The sequence below is a fragment of the Sylvia atricapilla genome, chromosome 1, assembly GCF_009819655.1.
Source record: "Sylvia atricapilla isolate bSylAtr1 chromosome 1, bSylAtr1.pri, whole genome shotgun sequence".
Classification (NCBI taxonomy): domain Eukaryota; kingdom Metazoa; phylum Chordata; class Aves; order Passeriformes; family Sylviidae; genus Sylvia; species Sylvia atricapilla.
In genome coordinates, this window is record NC_089140.1 from 107,352,486 (window position 1) to 107,377,651 (window position 25,166).

At 38.3% G+C, this 25,166-nt stretch overlaps 1 protein-coding gene and 1 long non-coding RNA gene across 2 annotated transcripts in view; both read right to left on the reverse strand.

The window, feature by feature from the left end:
* CHST9 (carbohydrate sulfotransferase 9) overlaps positions 1-18,007 on the reverse strand; it is a 79,683-nt gene extending 61,676 nt beyond the window's left edge. The window contains exon 1 of the mRNA XM_066330286.1: positions 17,805-18,007. Within this exon, the coding sequence (XP_066186383.1) occupies positions 17,805-17,904 (100 nt within the window). The 5' untranslated portion in view covers positions 17,905-18,007. The remainder of the gene's footprint in view (positions 1-17,804) is intronic.
* A 1,792-nt stretch (positions 18,008-19,799) lies between these two features.
* LOC136369603 (uncharacterized) lies at positions 19,800-24,955 on the reverse strand. Its single transcript, XR_010745042.1, has 3 exons — positions 24,431-24,955; positions 24,230-24,330; positions 19,800-20,075 (listed from the first exon to the last, which is right to left on the reverse strand). It is a non-coding gene; the product is annotated as an uncharacterized lncRNA (long non-coding RNA).
* Positions 24,956-25,166: the final 211 nt, after the last annotated feature.

Sequence of the window (25,166 nt, forward strand, 5' to 3'; positions counted from 1 at the left end):
TCCTCCCCATCTGCCCATGCTCCAAACAACAAATATTATGAGCTCTCTGCCCCAATCTTAATTCAAACTAGAGGGTGAATCCAGCCCCACTGACACTACACCACAGTAAAGACTGAGAAGTGAAGTTATCTTGCAGGATAAAAAGAAAGAACCACTCTGCACTAACCACACTGGTCAGGAAGATCAGCCTACCAACCCAAACATTTCTCTTTCAACTCCCTCCTACACATCTTGTCTTCTTTTTTCTCCTGTATTTCATAATTCACATGCCTAGGCTTAAGATACAAATGGTGAACTGAAATATGTTTTGCATCTCCTTTGATGAATCTCCATACCTAATTTAAAAAGTCTTACATAAATTCCCTTAGACTAACACAAATCTTCTCCCTTATTCATGTATCACCATTATGGCTTAACAGGGCATGGAAGATCTTGATCTTCTGCAGTTAAATTCAGAGTTAAAGGACTCCACAACCATAATCTACTAATGTTTGAGGCTAAAGTAATACAGCAAATACAGGTCCATTAAAAAATATTCTGTAGAACCTGTAGGAGAACCTGCACGTACCTGAACAGGAAGAGGAGTGCCATCTACTACAGAACTATTTATTTGGTCATCCAAAGTCACTAACTTTGGAATTCTATAATCCAGGGCTAAAAGCATTCATCAAAAGCATCTTGGTGGCAACAGCCATGTCATGTCCAGTAAGTATCATGTGGGAACTGTTACAATGAGTTATTGCTCAAATCCGAAATATCTCAAACTTTTCAGACTAAAAGTGAGCTGTGGAAGTGGTCTTATTTGCTTAAAGCATGAAAAGTGTAACACTGAAGTAAGTTGACATTACCCTCATTTCCATAAACCACTGCAGCTACTGACTGACATTTTGCAAGTTAAGCAAGAGAGGAGTCAAATTCATACTGGCATTTCTACTGTCAGGCAAAAAAGTGTGAAGCGTGCATAAACCTGCAGCCCCATCTACTGCTTGTCACCGTGCCCCTGAGAAGCAAGTGCATATGTATGTCACTTTCCACTTTCTCCCCCTATTGCATTGCACATAGAGAAGGCATGATGCTCTGGATCTTCTCAAATGGTGTTTAATACTCAACAGTGAGCCTTTACTGTTTCACAATAGTGCCCACTAGGACAGGCTGCTAATGGACACCATCAGGGTAGAACTCACCCTCAAAACAGTTGCCACGTGTTTAGGAAGCAGCTACACTCGTGTTTTTAAACAAACAAAATATTTGAACTTTGGCAGAGATTCAGCAGCTTGAAATATGCATTATTGCGCCTCCTAACTGGATGGTGACCAAAAATAGACTTCTTGATGAGTTCTTCCTCTTAGAAAGTTTACTCTTGAAGGAGGATATATTTTGTTACAAACATGAGGTTCCTCCAAACAACAAATGTATAAAAGAAAGGAATAACAGAGTGAGATGGCTTATATTGCTTTTGGAAAGCTTTAAAATGTTTGATTAGATCTGCTTCGGAGATTATTTAACCTGTAACAGAATGCTGTCTTTTTCTAACTTTCAGGAATTGAATTAAAATGGAATGTGATCTCTATCCAACAGTTCCACAAAAGACAGTACAGTTTCTATCAGAAAATATAACTTAGTAGAATTAAAATAAAACCCTCACAGGTTTAATAAAGAATGGGAAAAAAAAATGATTTCTACATCAAACTCTCCAACTCATGCTTCAAGAAACTGCACAGGCAGACTTTGCTCACAAAATTCTGAGGACATTTCATCTCAAATCAAGACTTAATCAATTGATGTTGCAAGGTCTCTTTATGAGAAATCATTCTTAAAGGACAGACAGCAAAATATTTGCTAACAGTCTATGAAGTGCTGTAGCTAATTAAAGAAAGTATATTTGTCAAATAAATTAAGTGATACATTATCATTTGCCTTCTCAGTAATCTATAATGCATCTCCAATATATCAGCATGAGTTAAAGGAACCTTTGTTGCAGCTAGTAAAAACCTCTATTACTCTTCTGAAGAAAAGTCTGACATTCCATTTTTTTATCCAATCTAAACAGGACACTGTACTTAAGCTATATATCATATACTTCTTTGAATCAAAAAGTTCCTTAAAAAACAAAGTCAGATATTAAATAATTTTTCTATTTATTGATTTTTTTCTTTGAAATAAACAAGAAATAGCCTTTTTATTTGTATTTAGTTTCTACTTTGATAAAATTATAATTTCCAGTGAAAATCATTCTGACAGTTTTCAAGTTAACTCAACTTTAAGCTATTTAATCATTATTCTTCTGGGATTAAAAAAAAAATCATAGCTTTAAAAATTATTTTAAATGTCTTTAATATTTCATTTTTCTTTTTTTAGCAATAAACTCTTGCCAGGAAAATAAGTGATTTATTTTTTTATGAAAGCAAGTGTAGATAATTGCATATATCTAGTGTTTACATAACTTCTCCTAGAGCCTTTCTTTGGACCACCTAGCTTGTGGGGCTTTTAAAAAGTCATTAGAGCTAAATTGCTTGAAATTAGTAAAGTTATTTTTCCATTCATGCATCTGTCTCAGCTGAGAAAAATCATTCAACAGTGAGCACTTGACAGCACAGCCACTTTCCCCATTAATTGTCGACTAAAACAAGAAAATTGAATTTTTGTCTGCTGAAGTTTAGGCAGAGGTTTCATGAGTAGAACACCCTCAGCTCTTGTCAGCTGCTCAGCTTCTCTAAGCTGCAGAAGTGGACTGGCACACCTATACCTGCCAATGACAGACAGCTCTGCTGAGATAGAATGGCAGCAGGTTAGTTCCTCTAAGCAATCCACAGGGCCATGGCAGTGGCTTCACAAACACTTCTTCATCGTTATTCTGCTCCCAAAGGTGTTGCAGCTGATTGATACGCTAACATTTCATTCTAGATAGTGATAAAAACCCCAAGCTATCACACGGTTCTATTTTCTATCCTTACCCAGCGAACGTTTTGCCCGACTCAGACTGTCAGCTCCATTTCTAACCACTGCACAAGTAACATTAAGTAAATGTGGCATTTGGAACACTTGATGCTTTATACAAAAAAAGCAGAAATCCTCACTTATTTCTCTTCCTCTCAATCTTAGGCACTAAGAGATGCATGTTTTGTCAAATGTATGGAGAAAATATGCATCTAATAAAAACCTAATAATTTCAGTCATGTTATTGACCTGACTGGCAGAGAAGTGAGTTCACTAGTTACTCATTTAAAATAAATGCTTTGTCTTATGAAGAAAGTTCTTAAAACCTAAAGCCCTCTCCCCTTAAACATCTACCAGATCTCTGATCTGCTCTTATCAAAACTTCTCTTCTTGAGAGACAGCTTATTTACACATGTGAGAAGTCAATCCCAGGACAGTCATGAGTACATAAGTTAAATAGATATCTCCTTCCCTCTTACAAACAAAAAATATTGATAAACAGCATTCTTCCATTTACTATGAACACTTCCATAGGTACAAAGCTGAAGTGATACTATCAATCATTCCTGATTAATTTCTGATAAAGAGAAGCACAGAAAAGTACCAAATATGTAAAACACCAGCCAAGATGTTGCTGAGCCTTTCATCCATTAGTCACTTTTTAAATTTTATGATCAGTAAAAAACACTCTTACAGGGACAGGAAGTGGAAAATTATTTTTAGTAATCTAATGGTAATGCACCCTGGAGAATATTTCCATAGAACTAAACAGCATCATGGGAAAATGCTACCAGTGGTATCTAGTATTCCAGCTGGATTTCTCATTAGAGGAATCTCAGAGGAAAGGCATTAGTTAAGACAACACTGTACAAACTGATGGCAGAAGGAATAATTCAGGGTTACCTGAAAATTCTCTGAACTATTATAAACTTCTCTAATTTAGAGTTTACTCTAAGCACTGTTTGCAGAAACAATATATGAAGCTGAAGAGACCTTTGAACCTGACCTGATTTGTTGCTTCTTTTTCTCTGCCACAGAAAATGGGATTCCTAGACCTCTGTTTGAGCTACCTGAAGGTAGAAGTGACCTGACATATCCTATGTGACAGAAGGTGATCATCCTGCTACCATACTTGTTGGCTCTAGTAGCATTCCCCTTGGAAAATTACAGCTTTCAGGTCTCTACCAGTCTGAATGCCTCTGCTTACTGGTATTCATGGCAGTCTAAGACTAAGTCATTAAATCCTATAATCATTCCTCATTCCAAAAAGTCTTTATGGTCCACTTGATTACACTGTCCTTTTAGGTAAGAAAACGTAAGAAAAGAAAACCCAGAGCAGTGTGATTTGGGCTTTTTTCTTGTTCTCAACTTGCTGAATGTCACACCACCAAAACTACTGTAGCTCCTCTTCAGGCTCTGCCTGCCCTCCTCTCCCCTATTCCTCATTCCCCAGCTCACAGCATTACACCATTACAAGGCCTGCACATACAAATGTTTACTGTTACTTTGGATGTTTAGACATAAGATTAGGCCTCGCTCCCCCACAACAAATATTTTGTTTCATTAGTAATGGGAAAATGCTCCTAGATAGGTACAGCTTCAAGTGATAATACATTATTTGGCATTGCATCAAATGCAAACATAATTATTTGCTCAGTTTTATGGCTATTTATTAAAAATTTGACTGTCTGTAGCAATAGAACTACCTGAAACCTCTATGCCACAAATACTGTTGTGCAAGTGCTATGTCACATCAGAGGAATTCATCAAAAGCCAAAGAAAGAGGATATTTAGAAAAAAAAAAAAGGCAGGGACACTTGGATACTTTCAGTTGGTCAAAATTCAGTATTCCTCACACACACACAAAATCTTTCATTAATTCTATTGATTCTCTGAAGCACAGATTATTTTGGCAAAGGATATCTTAACATGAGGAAGATACTCTTAAATTGCACCATAAAATGAGAAATTATTCCTACAAATCTACCAATTTAAACTTCTACACACTGCAGCCACGTTAACTGCTCCCAGATATTTGGAGGGCAAGAAAAGAAATATCAGTGGGAACCAGAGTTCTGGAAAAACCTGAAATGTCAGAAGTTTTTTCAAGGCAAAACCACAGTCATGGCCAGGATACTCAAAATGAATGGCTGATTGTGTGATGACAGCCTTCTTTAGATGGTGTCACCGGAGAATGATAATGATTATGATAGAGAGCTTAACTAATGATTGATATGTGAGAAACAACATAGTCATAGGACAAAAGTAATTTAGTGATAGGAACTGCCAAGCAGTAGTCTGAGAAAACTAAAACATAATAATGAAAAACATAAACATGTACAACAAATATGTAATAATATAAAGTAAGTTTAGGACGTTTCTTGTAACAGAAGTCATAATTAAACATCTATGGCCTATCCTCCTTTCCTATCATCAAAGATCCAGAAACCATTTGCTTTTCTCTGCCCTTTATTTTTCAATTGCTCTTGTTTTTCTATAGCTTACCTCAAGGGATAAACAATAACAAAGCACATTTGTTAGTGAATGTGTCAGCTTCAAGAAACACATTGAACAGAATGAAAAAATGGTTTTGATCCTTTCTGCGGTCTTTGGCCCTTATGAAGAGACAAAACCAAAAAGATCTTGTGCTACCAGCTCTAGAGGTAGACATTCTGGCAGCCTTCTGACTCAGTTTCACAAATAAACATCTGTTTCACAAATAAACATCTGACCTCCCCCAAGTAATTAATACGATTGCCTTAAGTGGAAACTGGTGCACATGGATTAGCTCATTTAAAATACCAAGATTAAATTCTAACTTTCCAGAAATGCAGTTATCAATTTGTGTGTGCATTGGTCATCACAGACTACACTTTGCTTAAAGTGCTTCCCAACTGTCATTCAACCGTGTTTTATTTACAGAATATTAATACAAGCTGTCCAATATGCACACTTTATTAGCTGGAGAGTCAAGGCTGAGTCTTCTTGCCAAAAATACCTTGAAGCCACCTGTCAGTCACAGCATCTGGCAGCTTTATCTGCATTATATTTATATGTACATCAGTCTTAAACCTGATGCCAATAGAGTTTTGTTATATTGCATGATCAATCATAACTTAAGTGGTAGCACACCTCAGCTATTTGCAGATTAATTCTACCAGAAAGAAATTTCTGCTCACAGGTTAAATAAATCATGAAGTATTTATACCTCACTGCAACTACCTCAGCCTACGTAAGCCCAGACTCATCCTCCTGTTCCTCTTCAAAATAGGCACACTGAAGTGGAAAGATTGTAACAGAAAAGAAGTAGGGTGAAATTAATTTTGCCATCTGTAAGAGGATAAAGCAAATTAAAAGAAAAATCCCCAAAGTCCACATTATTTGTTATATTTCACATATACTTTGTGCTGGCCCCCATCCCATGAAAATAACTGAAATTCAGGAGCAAAGCCAGGGGTCTTTTTTGAGATGTTTTTCATTGTCTACTACCTGCCATCAGACTGCAATAGCAAATCCTTAGCATAAAATTGCACAGAGGAAGAAGAAAACTCATCAAATAATTATTGAGAAAAAAATATTCTGTATTATTTTTTACCATTTGTTGCTTCAATGGATATAATTTAATTGGGGCAAATCAGCCAACTCTCACTCTAATGATTCTGATCCTATAAATAATTTCTTTAGTGATTAGGAGTCTATTTGTATCAAATGGTCTTTATTATTGTATTAATAATCCAGCAGCACCCACAGCAAAAGAGTAAAATTGATAAAAACACATTCAAGTAAATCCCCATTCCTCTGCCAGCCTGCCTGAGCTGCTTCTGTTCTGTGATGAGAGGGATCCATTCAAGACAGATTCGGTTCTTCACCAGTGTCAGAATTTTACACATTTGATGGCCTCTTTGAGGACTGCTGGTGGGCAGAAAAGGTTACAGAATTTGAGAATCTTATACTCTGACAGAAATTTCAGTTTCTAAGGAAAGCAAATATATGTCACCTCTATTAACAACTATCCTGTAGAGCTACTTGGCTTGAGCATTACTAAATAGTTTATAAATCAAGCTGAAGTTCATGAAAAGTCTAGATTCTTTGGCCCAACATCAAGAACAGAGGTGCTTTCTGGAAAGTACTCCATAATTCTTGACTGCAAGTACAGAATCATCTTAAAGCAAAGACATTTAATGAATCATATGCATAATGTTTAAAGTAACAGGCTGCATTTTACACACAATTCAAATACCGTGACCTGGGTCAACAGATGGTAGCCCTTTAGCTCTCAATAGTGGACAAGGCATACTGTGCATTAATGACTCTTTAATGAGAGCAAGAAAGAGCCAGAAACAAAGAAAAACAAAAATAAAATCAATGTATCTATGTATTTTTTTAATTTGTATTGCCAGAATTAATTTAAAAAGTGTACTGTGAAATATATTGTAGTATATTTTGTTTTTAACACATTAACAGTATTGTAACAGATTCCACTGTATTATTTGGCCACTAAATGTTCTTCCAGAAGTAAAAAAATGATTTTGCACAGATGAGTGGACCAGAAAGTGAAATTCTGTTTACCTAGTTCTATTAAGCTTTTCCTAACTAAACCTTCTCCTTCTCTGTCACTGTTATAAGGCCAAAGTCAAAGTAACCTCTCCTGACATACATCTCTGAACAACAGAAACATTATAGGGGTATGGAAACACTTCCAGAACAACTGTTTTCCACTCCTCCCAGGAAATAGCTCTTTTAAAAAATTTAAGTAAGATTATAATCAAAACTGTCTTTGCAAACAACATTTGCTATACTTATTATTTCCTGTTAGACACATTTTCTTTTCTTAACAGACCTATTTTGTGGATGAATGGCAAAGCATCAGGCACTGATATTTTCCTGTTTAACACAACAGAATGTTTCCAGCTGCAGCTAGCAGAACTCATGCACCACATCTCCCTAGCTGACCATAATCAAAACCAAACACCTCCAAACCCTCATTCCTCCTTGCATGCAATTTACTGAGAGGCAGTATGCCCAAACCCAGGGCCCAACAACAGGACTCTAAACAATCCCAAGTTCACTTACGCTGATCCTAAGTGCATGTTTGTATTAGATTATGACACATCTGTCACGGAAAGTACTGCAGACCTTTAACAGCTTCTTCCTCCATCTATGCCCTTACACAAAGTTCTTCTATTGTTGGACTGTAATTAGTACTGAAATAACCTGCTTCATTCCAATCACATTAAATACAAAGTCAGTTAACAACTTGTCTTTCACCTGGCACTTGCCCACAGTGAAATTTAATATTGGTTCTGATTATTCTTAACCTTAGGCTGCTGACCCTCAGTTATCTTCCTGGATGTTTCCCCATGTCTATGACAGGCAGAAGACATTCCCTGATGCGCATATCAAAATTTGTGGCTACTAGGCCATCATCTGCTATGTTCTAGGGCAATGAATTTCTTTGCTAAGAGCCAAGTTTTGCCTTGCTATCACTGTTACTTAAGAAAGTAAATTTTCCAAAGCCAGTGACTTCCTTAAGAGCTCCTCCTCTCCTTCCCCCTTTATTGTCCACTTGGCTTACAGGAGTTTTTGTCCATGGCAACTGAACTCCTTGCAACCATTGACTCAACACTGTATCCCACCCCTGCCATTCCAGGACCCTCTGTGCTCCAGCAGCCCTGAACAACAACAAAACAAACCCCAGCCAACCAACCAACCAACCAACCAATAAACTCCACCTCACAAAAAGGAAACATTGCTCATTTGGAAAAGTGTAACAGTGACCAAGTCTTGTTTGTTTGTTTTTAATTAGAATATTATGGAACTGTAAGCATGAAAATTATTATTACTGCTCTTCAGAAAAGAAAAAATGTTGCTCATTCACCGAATATTTTGATAACTCATGTCATTTTCCATTGTGGATGGTGCCAAGAGACAAAATCTGTACCTACTCAGCCTGATTTTGCTAGAGCTATAAGCCGTGAGTTCCTGGCAGGATTGTGTGATAGAAAGCTGAGTGGTCATTATAAACAAAGTCACTTGAAACAACAAAGATGTGAGGGACAAACTGTACTTCTAGCACACAGGCTTCACACAGGTTTAACAGAGGTCAAGGATAGTCCTGGATGTTGTTACCATGGGGAGGCTCTCAAGTGACAAAGAAACAATAATTTTTGGTGATATGAGTGGGACTGGGGGGAGTGAGAATTCCTAAAGAACCACTGCAGGCAATAATATTTTCTAGGTTGCACTTGCTGCCAAGTATGGCTTTTCAGGCAGTACAGGATGCTGCTGCTGCACATCTTCACTAAACCAAGATCAAGCCAAAAGAAACCCAAAGCCAATGGATGTGTGTTATATTCTATTCCCCATCACTTTACATCAAATGAGGCTCTCATACACGCCTAGGAACAGTTTCATCTATATATAGGGCAGTGCCTAAAATACAGCATATTTTTCAGTTTTCTTGAATAATGAATATTTACTGCTTTACAAAAAGCAGAATTTTTAGGCTGATTTGATTATTGACCCTGACTTTCAACAGAAATGAGCAAACTTGGGAGTTTTGGAAGAGGCTTGCTTGTTTGTTTACTTTAGATTTTGTTATATATATATATATATATATATATATATATATATATTTAGCCACAAGGCTCAGGGTTGAAGGAGCTGCAAAGAAAAACACTGTTTGCCGATGTGTCATGCATCTTCCCAGTTTCAAGCTGACAGATAGGAAATGTCTTGCATAGGAATATTGTAGAATGTAGAAACATTCTTTTTCTTTGAATATGCTATTAATATAAATTAAAAAAAAAAAGTACAAAAAGTGAGACACTTGTCTGAAGAAGTAGGGACCCAAACCTGAAAACCCAGCCAATATTCTAGCTGTGAAATAATAATTACCTTTAAAAATAATACAGAATGAAAAATAAACCCATTTTTTTCACATTAAAAAAAAACAACCAAGTTAAAGGCACTTCTCTTCTTCCTTGAACCTTTTGCTCCTTGACACAAATCATGTTTTTTTCTAGCTAAATCATACACATCACCTGTCAGACATTAAGTCCTGGTGCACTAAAATGGTTCTCATTACTCAAAACCTCTCACCCTCCTGATCTTTAAATGCATTTTTCACACATTGCAAGATGATCCAGAAATATCCCAAATTAATAGCAATAACCTGTTTACAGGAAGACCAAATGAGTAAAATGGAAAAGACAAGACAGAAACATAGGCATGTGAATACCAAAAGAATTCTTTCATATAAACTCATCTCCATGTATCCCAGTAGCTGACTGTGGTTAAAAGATAGGTTTCCATTTAAAATATTTCTCCTACCAACAGCCTCTACTCCCACAAAAAGAAGGAAATAAAGGGGATTCTTTAAATAAATATATATACTGCATACCTATACATATATATACACCCCGAAAACAAACATCAGAATTTCTAATTTAATTCCAGAAAGAAACCAAAGTTTTTCCTTGGAATTTTGCAGAGACCACATCACATGTTTCAACAGGACTGTTTGCAATCAAGCAACATATCAAAGCAGTTCAACATCAGACACAGAGGTAAGAGGCCTTAAATATACTCCAGCAGCAACCACTTGCTCTTCTGAAAGGTGCAGTGCACATAAGGAAAATGGAGCAAGCCAGGAAAATAAAAACATTCATTTTTTCATCATCATTCCTAGATAGTAATTCATATGAGGAGCAACTGAGGGTTTGTTTATCCTGGAGAAAAGGAGGCTCAGGGTAGACTTTATCACTCTCTACAACTCCCTGAAAGGAGGCTGTAGCAGATGGGGATTGATGGGTTGCCTGTCCCAGGCAACCAGCAACAGAATTAGGGGGCATGGCCACAAGCTGTACCAGGGGCAATCAGGTTGGACATCAGGAAGAATTTCTTCATGGAAAGGGTATTTTAGAATTCAAACTGACTGCCCAGGGAAGTGGTGAAGTAATAATCTTGGAGGTATTCAGGAAAGACTGGACATGGCACTTAATGCTATGGTTTAGCTGACAATGCGGTTACTAGTCATAGGTCGAACTTCATGATCTTATAGGTCTTTTCCAACCTAAATGATTCTGTGATCTCAATTTTTTTTTTACTGTTACATCTAAATGATGATTTACCAGGAGAAAAATACCTCTCCACCCTTCTTGCTTTGTAAGACTACATATTTGTCTTAAATGATACTGCATCATACAGTCCATGCCCAGAAGAGACAGGACTGTATGGCCTGAATGACAAGCTTTTAAGGAAAAAACTTTTTAGGACTGAAGAAGTGCCATGAACCAAATGTTATCAAAGGCAACAACAATGGTGGACAATAACTGAAAACTAACCACTTCATCCAATTACAGCACATCTGTCAGAAAATTTAGCAAATGTTGGAAAACAAATAAAACTCATAAAATATGTTAAAAAAGGAAAAAGCATAGCTACTTGAAAGAAAGAATGACTGATAAGGACTCTGTAAAATCACATTTCTGAACACCAGCCAGATATTCTGCTCTGAGGGTCTGACTAACTCAGATCATGAAGAGCATCTATTACATATTTTGTATCCAATTCAAAAGAGCATTTTGAAAACAGTATTACTGTTACTCAGCCTTTCCAGGAAGGAGGATACCCCAATTCATACGTGTTTCAATATTAAGCCAAAAAGCCCTTCGGGGTAACTACAATTCAAATTTTGAAGTGAATTTAGTCACTTCATAGATACAAGAAAGTTACAGAATCCTCTTCTGAAAGTTCTGTTTGAAAACAGGCAAGAAACAGTATATTCAGGTGTCTTCAGTATAACGAAGATACTCCCTTTTAGCTGTAGATCTTGGTGGTCTAGGTATGAACAAGGCTGGGTGGGTTGTTAAAGGCAGGATAATAAATGAAATTCCATCAGCTTCTGCTCAAACATGAAATTGAATATATAGCTAAGAGAAGCCCCAAACCCTCATCCCATTTAGTTTGTTTTATACCACGAGAATGTGGAAGCTGGAATTTCTTCTAAACCAGAAGAATTTATAACATCAAATGTGATTTAGCTATGGGAATGATAAAAGTAAAAGGAATGAAAAGCAAGATGAAAACGAATGAGTGAAAAAAATTAATGAAATGGCTGCTGAACAGCCAGACCTGGAAAGAATATCCTCAGAAATAAATAAATACAGGCTCAAGTGTTATAAAATATGAAATTTTAACATTTTTGTAAAGCTTCTGGGGTTTGCAACTGCAGAAGACAGGGTGAGACTCTACAACCAGTATCTCAGAAAACCATCTTATCTTTTATACAATTTCCACTTGTGTGGAAATTATGATTTAAGAAAATATAAATTTCTACCTGTTTCTTAATAGTTTTTATGCTGCAAAGGCAATTGTTCTCTCTTTCCAGCTTCCACCCACTGAAAGCTGGGTAGGGGGAAAGGAAATCCATTCTATGCTATATGGAGAAATTGACCTAATAAAATTTTCTAGCATTTCTGGGATTTCAATTGTTCACCAAGCAGCATTTACTGATCCTATTGAACCTTCTTTCTTTTGTGCTTCAGCCTAATAATGGGGCAGATTAAAACAAACAAACAAACAAAGAAACAGAAACATTTCTCACACATGAAACGCAGCATATTCCAACCAGAAGGGTAAAACCTAAGCACACCCAGATTCATTAGAACAGCCTCACTAGTCACAGGGCACTGTAAACCTGAGGATTTATTTGCTATACCAGTGACATTCTCCAGCAGACTTAGGAGGACTCCCATAAACTACCCAGGACAGCAGAAATACTTCAATTTTATTAGAAGAATTAATTTATTCATAAATAATAATCATTATTGAGCAGTATTCTGTTCACCTTTATCTACAAAAATATATATCTACAAATATATTTGTTCTCTACAAATATATTATTTTAATGTTTTTTCTGATGATTGTCTAGAAAAACTATGATTTCCCTGAAACAACTGCCTTTGCAATTCATCACAAATGAATGGTTCTTTAAGCCACATCAATGCTTCTTCACTTAGACAAAGTTTAAATAAAAAATCAACCCACAAGCACAACAGAGTAAATACTTTTGTGTTTACACACATGTTCAATTTCTAATTAGAGTGCCAAGATAAGGAAGAAAGGCACTACATGGACTCAAAATATCTCACCAGATAGGACCCAAAGGACCCAAAAGACTGCCTTGGATTACCAAATCTGCCAAGGTTAAGAAAAAAGCCCACCTGCTTATGCCAAGGAATATGTACAATGGATACAACCTGGATGGCTACAGCAATGGCAGACTGAACTGTGAGAGCTCACACAAAGAATTACATGAAAGCTCATAGAATTTCAAACTTTCTTTAAAATGCGATTTTTTACTGAATTTTCATTTTGTTTCATTACAAAAGGAAGGCCTATGGCCTGAGGGATGTGTCCTGAAACTCCTCAGGAAGTAGATGCACAGAATTGCAGGAAAGCACATGGACTACAGAAGGATGCCTGGACAACCACTGATGCTACAGAACTGATGCTCTGCCAAGTGAAGTGAAAACACGTGGAAAAACTCACTATCCCTAAAGTGAAATACTCCTCCTCTGCTGGGAAAGAGGAGCTGCAGACTTTTTCACCCTCAGGAACCAGAAATCTATGGGAGGGTAGTACAGACCTTTAATTAGTGGTAAGACTGTATTATTTTACAGTAATCATAATCATGGATGTACTAGGCCCACTTTACAAAAAAAAATAATTACACTAACTTTGAGAGAAGGAAGAAAAAACACATGGCAAAACTCGAAACAACAAACCCAGCATACAGTTCTAATCTCAAAGATATTCTCAGATTGCTTTGTAGTAATCAGCCACACTAAATCACATCAGTCCCCCCCCCGCAAAAAGGAAGAGTTTTAAAGTACAAAATTATAATCCCTATCTTAAAACTCCAATTAATTTCTCTAACATTTTAGGATTAAATTGCAAGTGTCTTTTGTACCCCACAACCCCCTAATTCAGGTGATTCATGGTACAGAACTCAACATCAGCCCTGGAAGACTCAGCAGTTTGCTTCACCTGAATAATATCAAAAGTTCTGGAAATTTCTCAGCATATAACAAATAGTGATTGCTTCTTAATCAGTGCCCTAATATTTGCACTACATAATGCAAGACGCTATGGAGAACTGCCAAGTAAAGCTATAGGATCCAGCTGAATTCACATCAAGCTTCATTCATATATGTGAATTTATATACAATGAATATATTTATATATGGAGAACATGAAGCACTCTATATATACCACATTATCAATGTTGTCAATTAAATTTCATCCAGATGTAGTCTGCATGTATTGATGCTCACACTAGGCTATTGGCAAGTCTCTTCCCAATTACTCTACTGAGGTGAACTGAAGCTACCCAACAGAAGTAAAGATATATCATCCTGTCTTTATGCACTCCATGCCTGATCCAAACCAAGAAACTCCTCTGTTCTCTCAGTCTGCTAATGTCTCTGAAAAGCCATCAGAGAGGACCACCATGTAGCTAACAGCTGTTTCTTAGACACCTTTAAATGAAAGATTTCCCCTTTTTTAAGGTAAAGAGATGATAAACACAACTAGATGTATTCTGAAGAGTCCAAACACGGTGGGAGGGAGCAGAAGACATGGCTGTGCTGAGAGGTGCATCCAGCTGCTGAGCCTGCAGGTGCATCTGGAGTAGATGGACAGGATGAAAAATTAGAGGTGTTCCTGGGCTGGATACATTTAAGTAATGAGGGAAGTTTGTAAAAATAATTCAGAGAAAAACATGCTTGGATAAGATCAGTCTGGAACAAAATAAGACAAGCAAGGGAATCAAATCACTGTTGAGATCTCAGTGATGTGAACAGGAAGCATAAATAAGAGACCCAAAAAGAGAGAAAACAAACTATGAATAAAAACTGGCATTGGATCTAGTGTAAGAAGTTATGAATAACTAGAAAAAGTGGCAATAAGAATGGCAAGTGTGAAAGAAAACAGTCCAACTTTAAAAGAGTAGGACAAACATTAGTAAAGGAATTGGTAACTACCATATAATTATTCAGCTCCCCCCAAAAATCTACATCTGATTGGGAATAATTCATACCACAGTCAGGAGAGCCTGAGAAATAAGCATGAACATTACAAACTAAACAGAGTAAAAGTCACTATCTCTTCCACAGATTGTGATTTATAAAGGCTCCAGATATTCAGAAGAACGGGGTGGTAAGGAGAAGCATTTCACAGGTGCATACCAGACACTTTCCTAAACTCAAACATATCCAACTTTCCATCCCTTCAGCAACCAAATGCAAACATGAATGCTGTAGGTCTTGAGCAGGGCACTGTGGAAGATAAAAATAGTTCTGCCCACAACAAACACTTGTCTCTACAGGCTCGTAGCACGGCAATTGAGAAGCACGAGGCGCACTTTCCATTTCCTAACACAACTTCTCCTCACATGCTCAGCCATTTGCAGATTAAAACTAGCTGTCTTACAGCTGTGCAGCTAGTGAGAGGATTAAAGGAACACATAAAATCCTTGCAAAGATACTTGTCAGTTTAGGATTCTCCAGATACAGCTCATCCCCAAAAAAGCTACAGTGCACAACACATGGCAATATGAAAAACAGAGCAGAAGAGGAAAAAAATATTGCAAAATGCCCATAACTAAACTAATGTATATTGTGAATATGCAAATATGTTCTATTTCATATCAACTCTAAAGCAGCATACGGGAAGGGAGTATTAGAGAATTGCACCGCAGAAGGTTTAGGGGAGATACAGGTGTTTGAAATAAAACAGAATAGCTCTCTAAATGTTAAATTGGGAGAAGCAAGAGCAGACACCAAAGCATGAGTTTTTGCCATGCTCTTGCCAATGTGCATGACCATATACATTCTCTACTGCTACTATAGAGAATGCCAAAATAATTTTCTTTGGATCTTGATGAAGTGCTGTCACAACAGCAGTCCAGTGAGAAAAAAAGAGCTCTCAAAACTGCAGTCACACTTTAAGCTTACTAACCATTCTGTTATTCTCTGATAGCTTCCATTTTATTAGAGAAATGTTTCCACATGGAAATGACTTATGTGGGCGAGAAGAAGCCTCTCTCCTGAAGAAGATTATAGCAATATATCAAAGAAAACCCCAAAGAAAGCATCTGGTTGGCCAAAAGAACAGAGTCTGTCCTAATTCAACCTTTATTTTATTTTTCCTGTTTCTTTTTAATGGTACAGAGATACATACAAAAGAAAGGAGTAAAAAAGAAACCTGGAGTGAGAAACAGCAACAAGGAGCACTCCAAAGAAAGAAAGGTTAATTACAGCATAAGCAAAGATTCAAGGAATGTGAGGAATGTCAGCAAGTAAATAAATCAATAATCTACAGTCATCATCTACATTCCTGAACTACCTTGAAAGCAAGGATATCTGCCCTTAACATTCCTGACAACAGTAGAGATTTTCAAGGAAGACCCCCCTCTGCTGCATGCTCAGTTTCTGCCAGCACCCTTCTGTCAACAACTGATTACAAGGGAACCTTTCCAAAGGGAGCCTGTATTACCTCTTACAACAGTTTTGTTAATACAAGCTTGTGAATACGTCAGGACAGCCCAGAAAAATTTACAAGCCAAAATTAATGCTGTTATCATTGCACTTTGTTGAAAAAAACCCTCAAGGTCATTGCTGAACAATTGCAGAAATGATGCACTGTATTTCCCCCTCAATACTGCTCTCTAAAACACACTGGAGCCTAGCAGCTCATATGGAATAACAGCACAGATCAATAAATCCAGAGACTAATATGATTTTAAAGATATATTTTTTCACAGTGGTATCAACATAATAAAAATTAAGTGTTTTACAGCAGGAACGGAAGCTGAGTGAGAAAGACAAGAGGATCTAAAAGTCAAGACTTAACAAGTTGGAAACAAACAAAAAACACTGACAAAAATACCCCTCAAGCATTAAACCAAACAATCAAAAAAAAAACCCCCAAAACCCACAACCAAACCCAAACCTTGAAAACAAAACCCTAACGCCCCAATACAAGCATACAAGTAAAATCAAGGGTATGCCCTCAATAAGATGACATGACAAAAGTGGACCTGCAGAACAAGACTGTGGAGGACCTTACTGACATGAACCCCTTATACATTTTGTGGAAGGTTACTTCAGACTGGGTCTAGACTGGTCCCATGAACTGAGCTTCCAGTAGGGGTTGAGGTAAATAACCTGGTTTATTTTCCTCCATAGGAGAATCTTGACCAAGCTGGGGTGCAACCCAAGACACCATAAATAGGAAAATGACAACAGAAATACAATTCAGAAGTGTAATTCTGAGACAATGCTTACACAGATTTACCCAAAGTTGCAATATGACTCTGATGCTATATACAAAAAGTCTTGGAAATCCAGTCTCAAACAAACAGCAATAAAAAAGAAAGGGAAAGGATGATTCCATGAGCATTGCTGTTTAGAAGATGACTTTTGTCTATAAAACACAGCAGTTATTCTCCAAAACTTGCTTTACGACACAAAATGCAATGTACATAACCCACAACACATCATCATAGACAATAATTTCTAAATTGGACGTGCAGACTGCTTTTGCAACACTTGCTTTTGGAAATGAAGCTGATACAATACGATTAGGTAGCTGGGGGCATCTTTTCATGAGAATGAAGAAATTTCTTAATGAAGTGTAGCAATTAAAAAAAAGCTTATTTTCAATGCCATTTTACTTCCAAAGGGGAGGGGACTCCACCCCCAACTGTCCTCAGTAGGTTTTATGGTTATATTAAAATAATAGATGCAATGACATTAAAAAAAAAATAAATAAATAAAAGAGAGAGAGAGAACCTAGCGTACCTGTATGTGGTTCCTCAATCCAAGCTTGCAGATACATGAAGAGGAGTAGACCAGCTACTCCAAATAGCAGTAGAGACACGAAGAGTTGTCTTAGGTTCATGACCCTACAAGGGGGCTTCTCTTCAGCTTTCAGAAGGACTCATTCCTCACTTTTCTGAAGTCTTCAGCATGCTCGCATCTTCTTCAGTATCTTCCCCAGAGACACCAACCTGGAATAACAAGACAGGAAGGTTGTTCTCATGTTACATTTTTATTCTTCACCAGAGACTGTGTTAACAGCATACTATATACAAGCTGGAACTCTCACAAGCTATTGCTTTCAATGCTTGTATTTCTGCTCATAGTCTCGATGTTCTTTCTACCCCCAGATGAGTTCCAAGCAGATGCGTTTCTCAAAGTGGATGAAGAGACCATTCTATCTCCAGAAGAGCAAACATCACCTGCTTTCATAACAGACAGAGGTAATGACCCAAACAAGGTCGCTGGATGTCACACCAATGCCCCACTCCGCCCACCAACCATCACAGCTGGGAAGCTACAGCAAGCAGTTGGAGCCTCCCAGGTGGCTGGGTCACACTCCAAGAGACTGCCAGCCTCCTGAGATGGGCATCTCAGCACCTCTGCTTCTGGGCTGTATAACCATGTGTCCTTAAGGATGGGTCACCCCACAACACGACCATTCCTCTGGCAGAGCCTCGGCATTGGTTCATCCTGTACATGAGGAGTCATACAATGATGTTCACCCTCAAATATGAATCCAAGTTGAGTTTTGTAGGATTAGGAAATGTCAGCATAAGGTAGTATCAGTAATAGAACAGAAAATGAATTAATGGCTAACCTTTTTATTCGGCTGTGTTTTCTAACATGAAGAGGGACTTGTCAGGAGCTCAATTCTTGCCACTAAGTTTAATGGAAACGAGCTCAACTGTAAAAACTTATCAAAAAGATTACTTTATTGAACAGCAGTGGGCCCAGAGGAAGTAATTTACCTGATACCCTGCATCTGCCACAAAGGGGCCATAAAATTCACTTTATAACATCAGAAGTTGAAGACACTGTGGATCACTAGAGGACAACTCCTTAACCTGAATGAGAATGTGCTCACTTTGAAAGTGCATTTTAGAAGCTGAAGAGCAGTTGCTGAAAGTGGCCTGCACAGCAAAAGAAAATTCCTTAAAATTCAACATAATGGAGATCATTGTCAGTGCATATGACAGAAGTGTCTGATGAACTACCACAAAGAATGCTAGGAAAAACTCAAGCTTTTAAAGGAATACAGCCTACTGGAAGATATTTGAAAGACAAATCTGTTAAATACACAGAAAAGAAAATGCAGGCACTTAACAGTTACTCTGATTCCTACAAGTACTCCATGTTCCACAAGTTTGTATTTTTTAATAAGTCTGCACTGTTACATCTATAATTCCTGAGTTTCTAAACATACAGTACACATAAAGCTTAGCAGGAACTCCCATTAAAAACAGCTGTTGAATGAACAAAGTAACTATGTTAGACAGATGCAAAAGGTTTCAAGAATAACAAAACTGTTTGGGACTTTTCAGATGTTTTTCCAATTCTGTGTCATTAAACTATACATTTCTCTTAAGCACAAACTTGCCTGCAGAAAATGTAAGCCACGGTTTAAATATTAATCATTTTATGTGTAATTGTTCTGTAGAAGACAGATAGCTAGACATTAACAGAATGTAAATGTTCTGAAGTCTTTTTTGTAAGGGTCATGAAGCAACTCGTACGAACCAGGCACATGAAAGGAAGGTGATAGAGGCTTTATTCTTGCTCTTTCTGCTTTGATTCTACAGAGAGGGAATTTCCTATATGTTATATAGAAGTTTGCAGCTACTGTGATGATGCACAGGATTGGAAGGAAGCAGCGAAAATTGGGCAGAAACAAACAAAGTGCTCGGGGAATTCTGTGAAATGCATTGTATACGTGTGGGAGCCTCCTTTCACCCAGCTCTTCATAGTTGTTATCACTTGCACCTTTTTTTCCTACAGTGCTCTCAACACTCTCAGAGAATTGCAGTGCTATTTTATCTATGCTACAAGGCTACTTAGGGCTTTGCACCTAACTTTGCTGCAGCAAAGGCACTGTTTGCATGTCTTCAGAAGTTACTCTGCTGATGAGACAGAAGCTTCCCAGCACAGGCAATGCTTCAAGAACCACCAGTCATAGAATCGACGAATACAAACCTCTTCTGTTTTCCCGCAAACAAAAGCTGTGTTGTTCATGTAACAGGACATTGACAGCATCTGGATTAGGAGGAAAAAGAAAAAAAAAAGGCAGCAAATAAATAAGATAAAAGGGTCTGAATATATCTTTGAAATAAATTACTTGAATTAGAGGTACTAGAAAGCAGGAATCAGTTTCTCGCTGTTTGGGATTTACAAGTTTCTCTCATAATAAAAAGGTGAGGAATCCAGACTCGCACAAAGACAGTGCATGCTTCCAAATATGCCCATTTCTGTGATGTTATTAGTTTCCTCCATCTCTGACTACACAAAGCACCCATATACTCAGCCTTTCTTTCTGGAAAACAGTGTCCTTGAGTGGGCAAGGAAAGCCTTTTCAGGCCACATAGATGATACCGAAAGCCAAGTATCTCACACCATGTTGCCATGAACATTTCTGACACTTATAGGCTGGCACTGCTGCTCTCTCCAGCCACTTGCCCTCATCCTCCCTGTCTGCCCAGCTCTTGCCACCACCATGAAGGCTTTCTGACCAAGTTTAAGCAAATTACAGCCTACAAATAATTTACCCAAAAAACAGTGCCAATGGTTTTTCATTTAGCTGTTATCAAATATATCCATGACATCATATATATAGAGCTGACCTTGCACAAACACCATCGTGGTTGCATGCAGCACCATATACAAGCCCTCAAAGGCCATGATGAAAATGCACAGTAAAATAAGGAGCACTTTTAAGCAATTTAATCTGTTAATAAGAAAAGAGATGTTTTTCTACCAGGTCAGTTTTGGTTTTGAGTGGAAAGAAGTCTGCAAAAGGAAACAGCAGTTCAAGGTGTTTTTCTTTTCTTTTTGTTTTGAAGTACCAAGCACACCCTAAGGCAGATTCACTCCATCATCACAGTCGTTATAATTATCTTTGTATCAAGAGTTTACATGCTGCTTGCAATTACTTTAATCTATTTAAATTTAATTTATATGAAACTGTGTTCCTCGTTTATGTGTTGGCTAAGTTTAAAGATTAGTTTTAAACAAGAGTAACATTACTTTAAATTAAGACTACTGATTTTAGATCAAGTTTGAATCTAAATACATCAAACCCAACTATTCTGCTACCTTATAAGATTTTAAAGACTTTTCAGCTTGAATGAGTAGTTTAATTTATTTAACACAGTGATTTGTAACCCACATATGAAAAAATTATAGTGACATTTAAAAAAGTCTGTGTATGTGAGTCTTCTAGTAGAACTTGAAAAATGGCTGCACAACACTGACAAATTTGCTTCTTTTGTATTAAAAAGCAATGGTCATGGATTACAGTCTCAGGCACTCTGGGCAAGAGGAAATACCTGCAAATATTCTTTAATCAATATAAATGCTTTCTCGAGGCTGTGAGAAACCAAGAGGCAATTACTTTCAACGCAAGTATTTTCAAAAGAGATCAGCCATATCCAGACAGAGGTTCAGCATCCCTGCTTAAGCTGTGAATCTTTGTTTTTTGCTTCCAGTCCTGGGTGACATGGCTCCCTTGGGTGATGCCTTGACCATCCTGCTGGATGGTTCTTGCTATGAGGGAACTAATGTAGCCTGAGAAACTGCTCTGTGCCTTCCACCTATGCTGAACGAGATTCTTGCTTTTCTCCAAAGTCACCCCCATCTCTTTGGGATGTATGGACCCCAATGTCCCACCTGTTTCAATTCAAGCCATGCACCCCAAAATTTCAAATTATTTTGAGTACTGCAGAGAGACTACTACATATCCTTACCCATCATGGAGAAGCAGTAATCTGGCAGACAATAGTGCTATGTGCCTTAGATGACAAACACAGAAAAAAATGTAGAAATTTTACAGTCTATAGTCATTAATTTCTGAGACTGAATTTTTTAACATTTGTCAAATAATAAGAGTTTCAAGAATCCTCATTCTACTGATATAAAACCCTTGCATTTTCCCCATTGTGTTTTGTGTTCAAATAGGTACGTTCCTGCACAGGGCCAACACAAGCAATGGAAATAACACAGCCACCCAAAAAATGGGGAAGAACGTATCTACTGCTCTTGGCATGATTCCTCCTTTCAGTACATCATCCCACTTTTTCTTCCTTGCAATCAAATATACCTGCAGCTGAGGAGAGGCACTTCAGCACTCAGGTACCATTCCTGGCTCCTTCCTATTCTAGGCCAACAAAACCAGTGGCATCTGGTCAGTATGTCTGGCTAACTTTAGATTCCCTTGCCACTGTAACTCTTGCCATCACCTAGTTACAAAATCAAGGACATACAAAAGCAAAACATTAGGTTGCCTCCAACTTTTTAGAAACCTTTCCTTTTAATTCCAGCTTTTTTTCCTTCACCTGGAAATAAAGAATATGAAGATGCAGGACTAACCAGCAGAATACAGGTGGAAAACCCCAGACACTATTTATAACGGTCAAAGCATTCATATTATTGTGGGATGCTACAAATTCCCAGCCACTCAGTATCTCCTTAGACCCAACTGAATTAATGAAAACAAAATGAGAAAAAGAACACAGAAAGCTACTGCAACTGCAGAGTTTTGGGTTGGTTTGTTTGGGGTTTTTTTATTATTTTCTTCCCTTCTTTCTTACCTGAAGAAGCACTGCATTTTCTGATACCTCCACTGGAGTTACCACGGCAAGAAAATTTGCAGTGAGGAAAGTTCTGCTGGACACTGGCCCAGACTACTTCCAGCTCAGTCAGTAGAAGGAGGCAAGGATATCTTCTCACTTCAATGCTCCCCCTCCTCCCTCACTTCTCATCTGTTAGCTCATGTCCTACTTCACACACAGATGATCCTCCAGGATCACCTTTCCACTGTCCACATCTCAACTTTCTGGCTTCACAACAGCAGTGCAAGGCAAAGCTCCAGCTCTTAACAATGCTTGCACAGTTCCTCATATCAGGAGGTACTGGTACTGCTTTTCATTCTGGTTTATTACAAAGGTGTCTAGAAATAAACATACAGTATTTGCCATTTTCTATCTCCGGCAAGTTAGGCTGAGTGTTATGGCTGAGTGAAGTCAAAGGCCTTACCCAAAATTTGAGTTAAGTGAGTAAGCAGATCAGTGCTTAGAAAGTGGTACTAAGAAAGTTTGTAAAAATTAAAAAAACTGAACCAACCATCTACCACTCACTAAACACCCCCAGAAAACAAAACAAAACACAACAAAACAAAACCAAAACCAAAACAAACAACAAAACCTGAACGAAACCAAAATTCTCATAATGGAGTTCTTCCTGTCCATAGGAATTCACTAGGGGTATACAGACAGCACACAGGCCCATTGTTACATCAGTCCTGCTGACACCTCAGCAACTTCTTCACCAGAAGAGCTGCTTATAAGGCGGCTGTGTAAAAGCATAATTAAAGACACCATCTGGCCTGCACAACTTTTATTACTGGCAATAACAGAAGATTACTACCTACCAACACTGCAAATCAAGTTAAGAGAATTCTGTTAGAGTTCCATAAGACACAAATAATGAAATATTTTTTTATGAAGTATATAGGGATTTCTCTTCAAAGGAGAAACCTGTTTTTATCAAAGTGAGCATTCTGCACTCACCCACTGCCAATTATGAAACAATAAAACCCTTTTAAAAAATAGAGCTTAAAATTTTGAAATTTTAGCAGCAGTCAGGAAATTCCAAACATCAACCTCACCAGAGTAACTTCCCACCCAGTCAACTTGTACATATTTAACATTTTACAGCTTCACTCTCCCTTGTTACATAGCAGACCACAATGCTGTTATAGCAATTATATTTTGTTATAAATGCACTTTCTAGCATTTATACAAAATTAATAACACGCCAAAGAAAATATGGTTTACATTTGATTTCGCCATTTTAATATATTAACATCACTAGTTCCTCATTATCCTTTTGATATATTTCCAAAGGAAAAAAAAATCCATTTAATGAAACAATGGGTGTAAGCAAGACTCATTGCTTCTGAGAACACTCACACCACTTACCTGGTCCTGCTCCTCAACCATGAATCCCATTAAACTTCAGACCATGTCCCTTTAATGCACATAGCAAACTGCCTCAGACACTTGTAGATTAATTTAAAGTCGCAGTTTTAAACAAACAAAAGTTATCTTGTGTGAAGAACAGATAAACGTCAAGTTGTCATACCCACGTGTATGCAGGGTGACACATCAGCATCATGTAAAGTTTTGATTACTTACAGAGAACAAAGAAGACACTGAAAGCATCAGGTCTGGAACTTCATCAGTTCACCAGGATATTCAGTTTCAAGGGGTCCATCCTACAACTGCTGGACATCTCACTTCAAAAAGGAAAAAACATTATTATACTTAGCAACACTTCCCAGTCAGGACTGAGGGACCCCAGCAGAAAAAGGCAAGTTTGTCACGCTTAGCTCTTACCTGTCTGAAGCACTCCTGGGAGTCAGTGAGCAGTCCCATGGAAGTCGCATGGATTTTGGGAAGTTAAACAAAAACCCTGCTCACAAGACAGCAACTTGACGGCTCTAAGTCTTCAAACAGGATTATAGGTGGGACTTCTTCCCACTGTCAGGATAAGGGACATTGGCAAAAGGACTGTGTCAAAGCCAAATCTTCCTTTTTTTGAACTGCTGAAATGACAGTCTTGTTTACGGGCTGCAGCGAACCGAGGTGCTATCAGCACGCCAACAAGACTCGCAGCCTGCCCCAGTCATTCACTCTACTGCTAGAAAACGCACCGGGCAAAATACCAACCCCTTTTTTTTTTTTTTTTTTTTTTTTTTTTGGAGACGTGCCACGAATTCCCGATTCCCGGTATGTGACGAAGGAGGCGGTGTGTGTGGGTGTAGGGAGCCCGCAGAAAAGTTGCTCGGTGCGCGGTTGCCGCAGCGGGGGCTCCGCGATCTCCTCAGCTTCTGGGGCCGCGCCGCTCCCCCTCGGGGCCGCTCCCGGCGCTGGGGCCGTGGCCAGGGAGCCGCCGGGGGCCGGGGCCGCCCCTCGTTCTCCGGGGCCGGTCGGCGCTGAGCGGCCCCGGCGCTGGCAGCACGGCGCCGCGGGGCTGGGCGGTGCCGGCGGGGCCGCGGCCGCGGAGGAGATCCCGCCGCAAGCTCTCCCGCCCTCCCGCCCGTCCCAGCTGAGTGCCCGGCGGCAGCCCCTC